Raw genomic sequence first — 14,573 nt, 5'->3', positions numbered from 1 at the left:
TTCTGATTGACTGGAATTTTCTCACACAGCCATCTCTAGGGTTTACAGAGAACGAAAAAAAGAGAGAAAAAAGTGAGCAGTTCAAAATATCTTTTTGATTTTAGAGGTCAGAGGAGAATGGCCAGACTGCTTCACGTTGATAGGAAGGAAAAAGTAACTCAATTAACCACTATTTACAACCAGCGTATGCAAAAGAGCATCTCTTTTCGAACCTGGGATGTGCCAATATGGGAGATTCACATGATAGATGTGCAGCAGATGAGTGATGCTATCAAGTCGATATGGAGCAAAATCTCAGAGGAATGTTTCCAGCAACTCGTTGAATCTATGCCACAGAGAATTTAGAAAGTTCTTAAGGAAAAAGGGATCCAACCCAGTACTAGAAAGGTGTACCTAATAAAGTGACTGGTGAGTGTATTTAGGGCTACTTTTAACAAAATATGACAAGATATACCTGATCTTTAATCACACACATAGACTGTGAAGGGCAGAAAGTGTCTTAAATAATAAAATGTCCTATAAATGCAAAGATGTTTTTATTTCTAGAGTCCTCCTCCTGGCATTGTATATTCAAGCTGTGCATCACCCCTCTTTCATGCATCACAGGCAAAAACACTTCCTCAAAGGATACATCTGCACATCCTCTATTACTTCTCCAGCAAGCCTCCTCACTCCTGTCTCCTCCAAATGAATTTAAGGAACTGAGACATCTTTCAACACTGCATGCTAAAACTGACTCCAGATTGCAAGTAGGACAGAATAGACAAAAAAGTACACACCCTATCTATCAAAAACATCCACCAGAAAAAAAGAAAAAATCAAGAAATAACTGAATGTCATTTTTCTCTTTGAGCATCTTAACTCTTAACACAATCTGATTTCAAAGAGGCAGGTGTACTGCTTCTACAGGAGTCATAACAGTGTACTTCCTTTCTGTGATTAGTAAAATTTGTGTGGATGCAGTTTAAGACAAGAGGCACAACATATATGACATTGTCAACCCATTTTCACCCACAGCGCCTTCTAAAAACAGTGGAAAGAAGCTGTCCCCTCACTATAAGGCTTTTCTGGGAAGCTGATGACAGCAGAGACGGCCTGCAGCAAAGGACTGTAAAACCATTGGTAGATTATAGTAAGTGCCAATAAACAGAATTTATTAAGATGAACAAGCGAGACTTGAGTTAATGTCTTTAAAGCTGTAGGGCTTAAAGCATGATACAAAACAGGTCTTTTAACATAGAATTAATAAAGACTCTAACAGTAGGCATGCATCACGTTCAATGTCATTTTTTCTTTCTACATAACGTTACATCTAGTCACCATAACAAGTTTCTACTTTTGTTATTATTATGTAGTTACATACAAAAACATCATATGTGGAGTGGCTGTATGAACATAAACATAACTATGAATGCTGTGATGATTAAAATTATGTTTTTCACCTCTATACTCAACTATTTCCCTCCTGCAGCAGTTGTAGTAATATTACCATGAACCTTTTTCACACATTGGGGTGAGAAAAAGTGGTTTATTATAAGAGCCCAAACTAAATCCATTTAAAGATGTCCAGTAGTGTTTTGGCAAATATCTTGCTTAAAAGCTTTTGGTAACACTTTAAAATACTAATACAAACAAATTTCTTCCAGTCAGAGAATGTTGCATATAATTTAATGTTTGCTTGATGCATAAAGTTAAAAGATTAAAACTAATAAAACAAGTTTTAAAAAGGGACTGTTCCATTTGATTACATTTTATTTGATGGATTATGCAGAAAAAGTAGAATTGGGCTGAAAGATCTCTCGCTTTATTACCTATTTAGGGGATAAATCATGTTTTAAAAAGTAACTAATTACTTTTGAAAATAAGTAATCAGGTTGTGTAATGGGATTACTTTTTGGGAAGTAATCAGTAATTAGTTACTGATTACTTTTTTCAAGTAACTTGACCAACACTGTTCCTGTGTAATAGAATTTCAAAATATTTTATTTAAAATTACAATCAGTGTCGGTCAAATTACTTGAAAATAGTAATTAGTTACTAATTACTGATTATCTGAGCAGCGTGCTCAGTGCTTGCTCAGATTTTAAGTTTATGTTTTCGCTGTAGAAAGATTTCTTCTCACGCAGAGTGTAGTAGAAAGTGCAGTAACGCAGCGTGCTTACGGGAAAGTAACAGTAATCTAATAATTGTTTTGCAATAATAATCCCTATATTCGTTACCTGAAAAAGTAATCGGATTACACATTACTGCCCAATTCAGAATTGAATTGAATTGAATTGAATCTTTATTTTGAACATGTTAAAAAAAAATCAATTACAATGTAATTATTTTTACTAATCAACACATAAAGGTAGGCACACTAGATAGAGACTGGACATACTGTAATTTAAGTAGTCTGGTAGGTGGGTAAGTAGGTCATTTTAAGTAATGTGTAACTTTAGTTATTTCACAGGAAAAGGGACACTCCTTTCCTGTGAACTTCTTTTCAAAGTCATGTTTGAGCAGTAAGTGTGAAAGAAAAAAAATTGTTAGACTTGGCTCCATCATTATAAGATCAGATACCGTAGTTACTTATCAGTACTTAAAATTACTAACAGTATAATCTTTTTTTGTAAAAAACCTGATTTCTTACCCCCTAACTGTAGTGTGTATTCCTTAAAGAATTTGTATGTAAATATAATTACACTGTAATTTCAAAATAAAATATAAGAATAAGAATTGCACCCTTAGTCGTGGGCTTTATTTTAAAGCGTTACAAAAATGTTGCACTTAATAAACACCAGAAACATATCGCTTCTGCTGTATTGTAATTTGCATAACACAGCAGGTGATACCATGGAAAATAGTTAATACTATCAAAATACAGTCACTGCCATATCACCTAACACAGAGAAAGAAAAAACTAAACCAAAAAGAGGCACTAAGTAGAAGAACAGAGCTGTCCTTACAGAAAGCACAATGACTGTCAGGGCAGGATGTCGACATTTTAGAAGCAGAGGTTACAGCCTGTGAGATGAGAACTGACTTAATCGAGCATAGCAAATGAGACAGCACACGGTGAGTCAGTATGTGCACAAGTGAAAACTCTCGACACATAAGCACGCATGCAATTCCACTCCAATGCCCTCATGGACAGAGAGCTACTATGTGCTGTAGCCATCAAACTAACCCTGTCATCCAAAAATAATCTCCATGCACAAGTGTTCTCTGTTTGGAGGCTATCCATCTTGCGGTCAAGAAAAGATCACAGTCTTGAGCTTAATCATTACACAAGACAAGCTCAGAGCCACGCAAACAATACTGTGAAGCCGCACCTGGAGTGGCAGTTCAGATCGAAACAATATGCAGTTTTTCTTAAATTCATGAATAGTATGTTAAACAGGTAAGACGTATTCATTCTAGGGAACAGCTACAACTGGGGGTTATGTACTTTTATTATACGTATTTGACCTGATGATGGAATAAAAAAGAATAACAAAAAATTATAATTCTAATAAATATAAGGGAGACAAGAATATCTTACTAGATTTCATAGTTCGTGCTGTTAAGGTTCAAAATATTGGGGATGGAGACAAGAGAAAAAACCACAATAACAACACTGGTCCGGCCGGGTTGAGTCAAACGATGATTTAATGATCACACACGTGGGAGATGGACACTGATGCAGACAGCCTCAAAATCTCAAAATGGTGGAGCATTGCTCAAACTTTTATAACCTCTGGTGCCTCCACCTTATCATAAAAAGCCTAAACATTCACATGCTCTCTCTCACACAGCGCCTAAGCTACGACCTTGGCTCCCTGTTTATCTGCTCCTGCTGAAATGGGGCAGAAAACTCCAGCACACTCTGTTCTCTTCTACTCAGACAAATTAGACAATAACCTCCTGCGAACAGTATTTCTTATAACTCAGCAATATAATGCATCATAAAACAATATCATTCATTCACAACAAGTCAGCAATTTAATGTAATGCAAATCAGTTTAACTAATGCAATAGTTATCAGCTTCTTCTAATTCAGGAGAATAATGCAAACTAAAACTACATAATAATTCACAATCTTTAATTAGGGGTATAACATGGCATAAAATAATATCATAATTTTACAGTGCTTAAGCTGTTCACCCGTCACTCAAAACTAAAAATGTTACCCTTATAACTACACTTATTCAGAAATCCAGAAACACTGAAACATTGTGAACACTGTGAATCAGTTTCTAGGAATTATACATGACTATCCAATTTACTATGATCAGAGACATTCCCATGGAGATTAAAAGCTCATCAGGCAAAAAAAAAAATGAAATGATAGAGTTTCTATTTTTCAGCAAAGCACAATGATGGATCAAATACCAAATTTGGTGTGCCAGACTACACACAGTACTGTGTTTTCTGCCACTCCTTTCTTAATGTTTTGTAAGGAAAATGAGATCTTGACTTAAAAGTCAACAACCTTCAGTATGAACACCTTTATTTTTTCACACAGTGCGAACTCTCACTTTTATGCAATGTCTTTAAGTAGTCTTCAGGAACAGTTCTCCAGGCTTCTTGAAGGACATTCAAAGCTCTTCTTTGGATGTCAGCTGCCTTTAGATCAGCAGTCCCCAACCCCCGGGCCTCGGACCAGTACCGGTCCGTGAGTCGTTTGGTACCGGGCCGCGAGAGTTGAGGCTCAGGTGTGAAATGTATGGTTTTCAGGGTTTTTATCGGTTTTCAGCGTTATTTTGTTAACGTTTTTAACGTTAACTCGGTTTTCCTGGGTCTTTTCATGTGTGTTATGAATAAATCTTCTTTTTTTCGGTACCGGTACTAGTTTTATTTTGTTGCATTTATCCGCGACACCTTAAAGGCCGGTCCGTGAAAATATTGTCGGGCATAAACTGGTCCGTGGCGCAAAAAAGGTTGGGGACCGCTGCTTTAGATGATCCCATTCTACTTTAATAATGTTGAGGTCCAGGCTCTGAGGGGGCTAATCCATGACTGATAGTATTATACTTAGTGCTTTTCTATACAGTTATGCTTTTATTGCACTGGCCATGAGATCATTATGATCACTTTTACATGTTCATAATTCATCAATCTTTACAAAATCCAATAAAAGCAAAAATGCACCCAAAAATGAAACAAAACTTTGGATTCACCACTCCATCAGACCTGTTGCCACTGATTTTCAGTCCAGTTCTTGTGTAATTTGGCACACCTCTGCTTTTTCTGTTTCTCTTCCTTAAGTACTGACTTCTTGACTTCCCTTCCACTGAGACCCTTTCTGATGTGGCTTCAACAAACAGTACATGGATCAGCTGAACAGCCAGGTCCTGTGTCAGGTCTTTGCTGTATTCTCTTCTGTTTCTTAAGGACAACACTTTCAAATGCTGTTCATATGCTACAGATCGTTGTTTAGGCCTGCCGTTTGTTCCTTTGAAATGAGGGCTTGCTCAAGACCTTTGCTCAGCACTGTAAATTCAGTGAACTTCAATTGAATATATTGCTGTGATACCTTTAAAGATCCGAAGAAATGCACTCTACCTTTTTCTTCATCACTGCTTTGGCTTTTTAGATATGCAATGAATGTACCCTTGGGTGGCAAAGATGCTCTGCTGTCCTGCGTATTGAAGGATTCAGAGCAGGAATTTAAAATGCCAGGCTTATTCAGGTGAAGGTTAGGGGAAAACAAGCTCTCTTTGTTATAGAGATGCCAACCTGACAAGCTTTACAGAAAGGGAAAAAATTCTTTAATTAAAATAATACAGCACAATAAAAGGTCTAGAATGAGGCTTTTTGTAGCGACAGTAAAAACTAATGAGTCTCCTTAACAATAAAAGTATTCAGCAGGTTGCAGCAGCAGAGACGGTTACACTAAAAGAAATTAGACAGGAAAGAATAAAACACAAAACCCTGAAAATATTTATTAAATTGACTACACAGAAGAAGACGTGTGCGCTAGTGCGTGTGTGTGTGTGTATGTGTGTGTGTGTGTGTGTGTGTGTGTGTGTGTGTGTGTGTGTGTGTGTGTGTGTGTGCATGTACATCTGTGTATGTGTGATGTGTGTGAGACACAGCCACAGTGTTGTAAAAATCCAAACTATTACCAACTACTAGACTCTGTTCATTTAAATGGAAATTAACACATAACTTCACTTCAATCCTTATTTAACTTCAATTTTTGCTCCATTCGTTTTTACACTAGAGATGTACCAACACACTCATGTATTATCAATTCACAAACTGGCATCAACTTTGGGAAAAGGCAAACTTACAGCAAGTAAAAAAAACCTACCTAAGGTTTTACACAGTGAGCAAAGATATGTTATGTAAACTATGGCAATACTCCATATTAAATATTAAGTAGTGTTCTGTTTTATTTGCATCAAGCTATTTCCCTGAATGTGTTTTGTATCTATTTCTTCAAGCTGCACAACAAGTTACATAAATAGTGAAATCAGCTTGTCAGTGTTTTCTGATGTCATTCATTTGAATATCATAACTCATACAGCAGTGGTAAAATACTACAAGACAAATGCAATTCGAGCAAAGACATTTAAGGAGAGAGGCAGAGAGTGACAGCTTTAAAAAAAGAGACAAGATGAGAGAAACTTATACTGATGTGCTAGCTGTAGAATATGAGTACAGCAAAGTCAGAATACAGATTTACTGAATTTAAATCCACCAAAACACTTTCTAAGCTACACTATCTGCAGTACATTTAGGATGTCTTACATGTGCTGCATAAATGGCCCTAACCATAAAGACTTGCTTCATGTTCAAATGAGGGGACAGAGACAGCATACGTTTGAGTGACATCTGCATAAAGAATTGGCTGTTAGTCAGCGCAGTCCATTCTTCTCCCTCTCTCTTTAGTTTCTGCACAACCTCAAAGTAATTTCTTTCTATTTTCCATCACTATGCTGAAAAGCTGGCAAGGTAATCTTTTCATGAAATTCTGCTCTTTTTGTCCTTTAGTCTTACTCGTGGTGATTGTGACCAGTAAACTGAATTTTAACTTTATCTTTTCTCAGAAGGGCAGCGGGCTTATCCGCGTGCTGCTTTGATAAGGTCACATGTATGGGCTCCTTCTGGCGACGCATCGTATTTGAGCATCAACACCACCACTTCTGTGTCAGGGAGACCACACTACTGTTGTGTACTGATACTTTTTTTTGCTTTTCTCTCCTGCAAACAAGCATTTTTATCTTGGTCCTCCAGATCTTTGCTTGACTTCCACAGTCACGCTTAAATGCCATTTCCTGATGAAACTTTGGACATGGGATTTTTCAAGGTTCTTTATATTTTTACGGACTGCTGCTGCTTTGAAGGAATCGATTAGCCTCATTTAAAGTTGCCTGCACGGCTTACGTAACTCCATGGCTGTTAAGTGCTGCTACATTCACATTTAATGAATATAAAAAGCAACAATATTTGATAAAGGCCATATTTTGATGCATGTTTGTTGTCCAATTTCAATTGAGTTCACTTAAAAATTTGAAAAATGTGAAATATGCTACTAACACTTTCTTTTTTATTATTTTTCTTAAAATGCCCTTGCTATTTTCCACTCACTCAATTTAGGAATGAGCAGAGAAAAGGCCTCATGGAAGGGTTATGCCTTGTATTTGTATGTGTGTGTGTTTGTGTATGTGTAGGTCCTTGTTACTTTTTAGCTCGCCCTTATTCCTGTTGCCTTAATAGGCTTTGCTGCTTATTTGTTACATTTACATATGAAAACCTGCACCCCGAGATCATCCGGTCAGGCCATGCTAAGAGACACTGACAGTTAAAGCTGCCATTATCAGCATTAAGGAGCAAGAGAACAGAACAGCGGTAATCCCTGTTCGGTAACATCTTCTGTGAGAAAAGGAACCATTTTGAAAAGTTTGGAAACTGCTGTGTATGGGATTTAAAGTTTTCATCTGGGGAGAGTGCCAAATCATCCCATTTGATCCAAGGGAGGAACAAAGAGCAGATTTGATGAGAGGTGTCCTCTCGTTTCTTCACTGAATTTCTTTTAACAGGCTTGTTATATAACATCCAAAAAGCTCTTCTTCCGGGTTAGTTGCCAAAATCTCTGAAATGGAGCTCCTGCTGCATTATCTAATCAGGGCTTTAGATCAATTTTATTGTGTCCATTGACTCTACGGAGAGAGGCACCATATAATGTGAATATCTCCTGAAAGACAGAACTGCATTCTTCACTAGGTCAACAGGTCTCCAGAAATTTAGCAACTGGAAGACAGAACATATCATATTTCTAACAGATCTTGTCACATATTTGATGCTCTGTGCACTTCATAACAAAGAAACTTCAATTTACTGGCTGTTCTGAGGAAGGGATAAGAGATAAACGCTGCACGGGGTGAGACCATTAAGGAACACCCAAGTGTGTGTGCAGGGGGAAAAGCTGCCAAATGGAAAGCTGTTGTAATTTAGGGAATAATCTTTGTTCAAGTGCATGAACACATAAGTATTTTCCAAGTATTCAGCTTAGTGCATCCTCAATTGTTGCACTTACGTTATTCTAGGTTTCTTGCTTTTTTTTGCTTAGCTAAAAACAGTAGAGATATGATAGACAGCTCCCAGAAATAACAGTTCCTACAAAAACATGGAAGTCAGAGTTAGAGTATCCACAGAGAGCATTTAATCACAACTAGCAAGCACCTGTAGGTGATACAACTTTAAGAAAAAGTTTGAAAAAAATTAGTGGTTGCCCAGTGACTGCAGAGAATTTTTCGCATTGCGCAACTGACTAGGTAGTTGCAGTGACTAACTCTCAAGCGATTGCAAGGTGATGGTCTGGATCGCTTGGTGGGAGGCAACCTGTCTCCAAACTGTCACAGGCTGACTCAAACTGACTGCAATCACACTCAAACATACTGGTAAAGTTTTGCAAATAAATGTCACCTAAATAAGTGCCTAAATAATAAATGCAGACAGACTGCCAGCACCTTGCTATCCATCTGAGTCATGACTATGACTGTGTCATTTTGTAGTTACTGCAGCATCTATTTGGGAATTTTTGAATTTCTGTTTCAAGTCTATGAGATTCTGAATGTAGTTAGTTAATGAGAATTTCCACTGTATCCAGACAGTAACAGATTTACAACAGATCTGAACAGATTTGTCCTTTATGCTGATTTATGACAGTTAATTCCTGTTTTTTCACTTACAGATTTCATATAATTTGCAAATTCAAATTACAAGCCCAGCTGGCAACTGACTGCCAGTCTGTACAGACCTGGTCTGTGTCTCTGAAGCAGGCATTTTAAAAGACATCAAGATTGCAGGTTCATTGCACATGATCGCATAAGTTCATGGCAAAGCCTGAAAATGGACATGGACACGAGTTGCCTAGTCTCTTTTGATAGACCTCACAGGAAGTGAAACTTCAACTTGAGTGTAAAAATGACCAAATAAAGTATAAATAGCTGGTCCAGTGTGAGATTCAAACTCTAGTCTCTAGTGAGAAAGAAGTGACTCATGGCTTTGCCACCACCCCCTGCCTCCTAAGATCCACTTCAATGCACTTTCAAAGTGATAGCACTACAATTTGTGTTACAAATAAATACTACCTTTAACTCAACCCTTAAAATGTTACCTCAAAATGGCCAGATTTGCCATGAAGCCTTTGTTATTTTCTGTCGGACCAGCACCTATACACGACGTTGCAAATCTGAGATGGTCTTTAAATAAAATTTATTTTAAAACACAGTTTATTTTAAATCCACATAAAACACTTCATTTGGATTTCTTCTATGCTTCGTTTGCTGTTCCTCTATTCTCTCCCTTTCCAAGTCAGTTACACATCAAAATCTTTAAAATTTCAGATTAGGCACCAAAAAACCCCTGAAAAAAACATTTGCATTGCAGCTGGCAATAGGTTGTGTAAAGTTGTTTCACTGGTTTGTTTTGTGTTCACGATCCCCCTGAACAGTCCTAAGGGGCAAGAATAATTGGCAAGGGAGTGGAAGTGGCCTCAGTCTGTTGCTGCAAAATGTCCAGCATTATCAGAGAAGGATATCATCGACTTCAATTTGGAAAGGAGAAAACTATACTGCAGATAGCAAACGCCCAAGGGGAAGAGAAAGCATTAGGTCCTCACATTGTCCGCAGATGAAGTTCAGTGGTTGGCAGCGAAAAATCTTTCTCTAAGGGGTCCACAGGCACACTCAAACAAACAATAGAAGCTTTCTGAAAGAACTCAAGCTCGTGGCCAAATTTGACCCACTTTTGAAAGGGCACATTGTCAGGATGAACTCAGTGAGAGCCCACATGAAAAGATCATGCATTCCATAACGCCAAACCACAAAAATCATAGTAATAATACTTTCTTTTAGTTAAAGTGTCTGATGTCGGGTGCACCAAGCATTTGGTTCATTTTTTGAAATCCTTCCAAGAACTAAATATCCCCTCTGAAGACTACACAGGTCAGGCATATGAGAGAGGGGGTATCCAACATAACTTGTACAGCAACAGACAGAAATAATGTAAAGTGTTAGTTCAAGGCATAATCAATTATAATATGTTACTGCAAGTGTAAGATATTAGATGGCTTATTCAGGTTATTCAGGCCTGAGAGGGAGAATTTTGATTGTTTTATATGTTCGAGACGGTCAAAATGTTTAATCGTGCAACAAGGTGGGATGATTTATGCATTTTCTTAAAAAGTAACTGAAGACAATTTTTAAGGACACGTGTCTCAAAGTACAAACAAAAGCCCAAGTATGAACAAATGTCAGCAAAATGTTTACACTAGTATGACTATAAATGCTCATCACACCCTGATACAATTAAAAGTTGTATACAGACCATGCTTCTCTCCATCTAGAATACACAAATTATTTAAAGGCACTTCACCTATATATGTGATATGTTCAACAGATCAAGGAACCCTTACTCATCAGTTTATTCAGACTAACAGATTACTGACTTTTTGGGGTCCTCTATTTGACTTTTTCACTGCTGCTTTTAATAGGTAGCTCCCTTTTCCCTCTTTCACAGTGTTATTTTTGATGGTTGATTTGAGCAGATCATTATGAGGCTCAGTCCATTTCCTTATCAATGCTATTAGCAAGAAAAATTCTGCTGGAAGTCCAGACCGATTCAGCTTTATTTATACAACACTTTAAAACAACAGTAGGTGGCTGAGGACATTAGGAAGTGTGTTACACCTACAGAAAATTAGATACACTAAGTCAAACAAAGCAGATCTCTTTCAGGAAAAAATGCTTTATAGTCCCAGGTCTGATTGAATAGTTTAATGAATCTTCATTGGGCTCATGGACAAACAATGCAGTATTGTACTATGAAAATTCAAAACATGTTTTGTTTGTTGTTCATTTTGTTTTGTATACCTGCAACTTCTAAGTCTTAAAAACTAATAATCAGAAAAAGTTACTTAAAAAAGTAATCCTGACTAAAAATAGAACTACAGCTTCTTATATTAATACTAACATCAGCAATATAAATTGGATATTTTAAAAAAAAAAAAGCACTGTAAGTGCCTATTTTTTAAAACTTGAGGGAATAAAAATCACTTTTAAGTTACCACTGTTGCAACGTTTTCAGCTATTTCATCTTGAGTTGGGCAAAACTGTTGGTGTCTGTTAGGCAGTTGTGCCTAAAGGGAGGGTGTTTGTTATAAAGAGACTCACTTTCTGTGATCAGCTGTTGGAGATAAGTGGGTGGATCAGTTTTATGTTTTATGATAAAACAGCATCCGATGACACTAATTTGTGAGATTAGCGTCCACCCAGATAATCCAGTCCTCCTCTACATTTTTTATCCAACTCAAATTCATGTTCAAACATGTAAACATGGCCCATAATTACCGGCTCACACACATCCTGCTAGGGTGTATTTGAGTGGCTGTCACTGTTTTAATTGGAGAACACTTAACACATATGAATTGATGAGCTGTCTGAGCTGTCAGACTGTCAGGTTCCTCTGGGTCAAGGCTGTTTGTTTGCTTTCAGAGTGGATAGATGACTGCTGAGCAGGAGAGCATCTAATAATTTATGTCTTATATTAATAAAACAGTTTTCACTTGTATTTTGGGGCATTTTTCAGCATTTTGTGTGAGAAAGTTGTAGCTATAGTGTCTAGTTTTAGAGACTGCTTATAATAAAGTTCATTTGTGAACTCTTTTTAGTCAAATACATTGGGAGGAAAGTAGAAAGAGTATAATCTTGGGTCTTTTTTTTCTTTGTCCACAAGTATTTCACTTTCTCTTTCTTATCAACAGGAAAACAGTTGTCACTGATTGGATTTTTTTAAAGCAGTGCAGTGTGTCCATTTTTTCATGCTTTCATAGTCCTGTTCATTAGGAATACCCTGCCTGCAATTATAAGTCCAAAGTACTGTCTGGCAATCGGATGGACGAGTCTGTGTTTGGCAGTTGCCAGGAGAACTGTATTTTTCGGCCAAGTGTAAAGGTGGTGGTGGTGGTAGTTGGGGGGTGGGGTTGACATCTTAGACAATTTCGTGCTCCCAGCTTTGTGGGAACAGTTTTGGGATGATCTCTTTCTGTTTCTGTTTCAACATGGCTGCACACCAGTGCATAAAGCTAGGTCCATAAAGACATGGATGAGTGAGTTTGGTTAGAACTTGACCTAAACCCAGCAGTACACCTTTGGGATGAATTAGAGCAGAGACTGGGAGCTTTCTCGCTTAACATCAGTGTGTGAACTCACAAATTCACTTCTGGAAAAATTGGTAGAAAATTCCCATAAACACTCCTAAACCTGTAGAAAGCCTTCACAGAAGAGTTCAAGCTCTTATAGCTGCAAAGGCTGAGCTGACATCATATAAAGCCTCTGGATTAAGAATGGGGTGTTACTCAAGTTCATATGCATGTGAAGACAGATGAATTAATACTTTATATTATCTAACAGAGACACAATATAGTGTATCTCTGTTGTTAATTTCCACAAAGTTAATTTCCACAAAGTTAATTTCCACAAAGTGAATGTTGAAATATGTTGTAAAAATATAGGTATAAAAGTTAAAAGTTATGAGCAGAAACTGGAGGGATTGTGGGATAAAATTAATTCATTAATGGTCCACATTAAACACTGAAGTCAATAATTGGCTTGCGTAATGATCCCTTCTCCAGAGTTAGCCTGGAACTCTCTCTTAAAAAGAAAATTGACAGACAGGCATAACCTGTTTTCCTCCTTTTATCTGAAATATCAGCAGTTCTCTGGTACAGTAAAGCAATTTTTATTTGTGCTGTAACTACATGGGAATTTCACAATAAAATATAAAATGCTTTGATGTTTCACTACAAAGATAGGTGCTAATCTTCTGCTTAGGTCTTTAAAGTCAGCCACAGTTGGAACTTGCCTCTGGCTTCCTGCTTGCACACCCACACATGCATCACAGGCATAAAATACAAAAGTCCCCCCCACAACTTTAACCACACCCCTATAATACCTTATCCATATTAATTTACTCTATACTGACTGATAAATACTGGATAATGGATGAGGCTTTCGTCTCGGTAAACAGTGCAGGTCGACCTCCTCCAGTTTGGATAATACCCTCCATAAATGATTCAATGTGTCATCGGATAAAGAGGAGAAGCCTCATTACCAGACTAAAGGACATGTTACTACATCTGAGCCCACTTGTTGCTGGGAGTAATATGCTTGTCAACTTAGATGCACTGCTGGATTGAATGCCTCTGGTGTCACAAACAGTGACACACGTTTTTATAAAATTAACACAATCCTTTACCAATGTGCCAATGTGGTCAGTAAATAACACATCCGGATAAGTGCCATTGCTAGCTCTTCTATACTCTCATAGTCATTGGTATTGGTGGGTTTATGCCAACCATATTTTACCAAAAATAGCACAGTGTCAGTCTAGCCCTACAGTATTCAGATGGTATTTCAAATAAAAGAAATTTACCTCACCATAGGTACTGACTAGGAAGGATGATGTCTCTGAGGGATTGGCAGGGGGTTTCCGCAAGAAAACTCTGAGACACGTCATCTTGGAGAGAGCATGCTAGCTGCTACTGCAGACAGGGTGGTTTCAGTAGCTAAAAAGAAGACAGAGAAACCTGATCCTGCTTTGTTCATGAGCGTGCGTGTGTGTGTGTGTGTGTGTGTGTGTGTGTGTGTGTGTGTGTGTGTGTGTGTGTGTGTGTGTGTGTGCAGGCAGTCAGACAGAATAACAAACATATCTGACCCAGACCCTTTTTTATATATTTTGCTCCCAAGGAGCCGGAAATTTTTGTAACTTTTTACAATGGACTTGCTCAACAGCCCTCCATGGTTTTTGAAGGTCTTTCACAGTTGTCTTTCAGACATTGGCTGCTTTTTCATTCTTTTTCAGTCGTGACAGAGGAAGGTTTTTCTTTTTTGTTAAACCACGTAACACTGACTTATTTATCATTCACTAACAACTCAAACAACTGAAAAAGAGAAGCAATTTTAAATTTAGGCTCTTTCCAGGCTGTCACAAAAGCAGATAATTTGTTCCTAATCCTTTAGCTCAATCTGTGAAAAATGCCAGCAAGGTGATTCTCAAAGTGCTATTAGCTGAAAACCTGGCATATCTCAGCATGCCTTGCA

General features: G+C 37.6%; 1 protein-coding gene across 1 annotated transcript in view; it reads right to left on the bottom strand.

The window, feature by feature from the left end:
- The window catches only part of rgs3a (regulator of G protein signaling 3a), a 173,135-nt gene extending 159,146 nt beyond the window's left edge, over positions 1–13,989 (bottom strand). The window contains exon 1 of the mRNA XM_085359802.1: positions 13,911–13,989. Coding sequence (XP_085215928.1) covers positions 13,911–13,989 — 79 coding nt within the window. The remainder of the gene's footprint in view (positions 1–13,910) is intronic.
- Between the last annotated feature and the right edge of the window lie 584 nt (positions 13,990–14,573).

Source organism: Diplotaxodon limnothrissa, linkage group LG7, assembly GCF_057381915.1.
Source record: "Diplotaxodon limnothrissa isolate DT_005_m linkage group LG7, D_limnothrissa_male_GT1.1, whole genome shotgun sequence".
NCBI classification, from domain to species: Eukaryota; Metazoa; Chordata; class Actinopteri; order Cichliformes; family Cichlidae; genus Diplotaxodon; species Diplotaxodon limnothrissa.
This window is presented reverse-complemented; position numbering and strand designations above follow the sequence as displayed.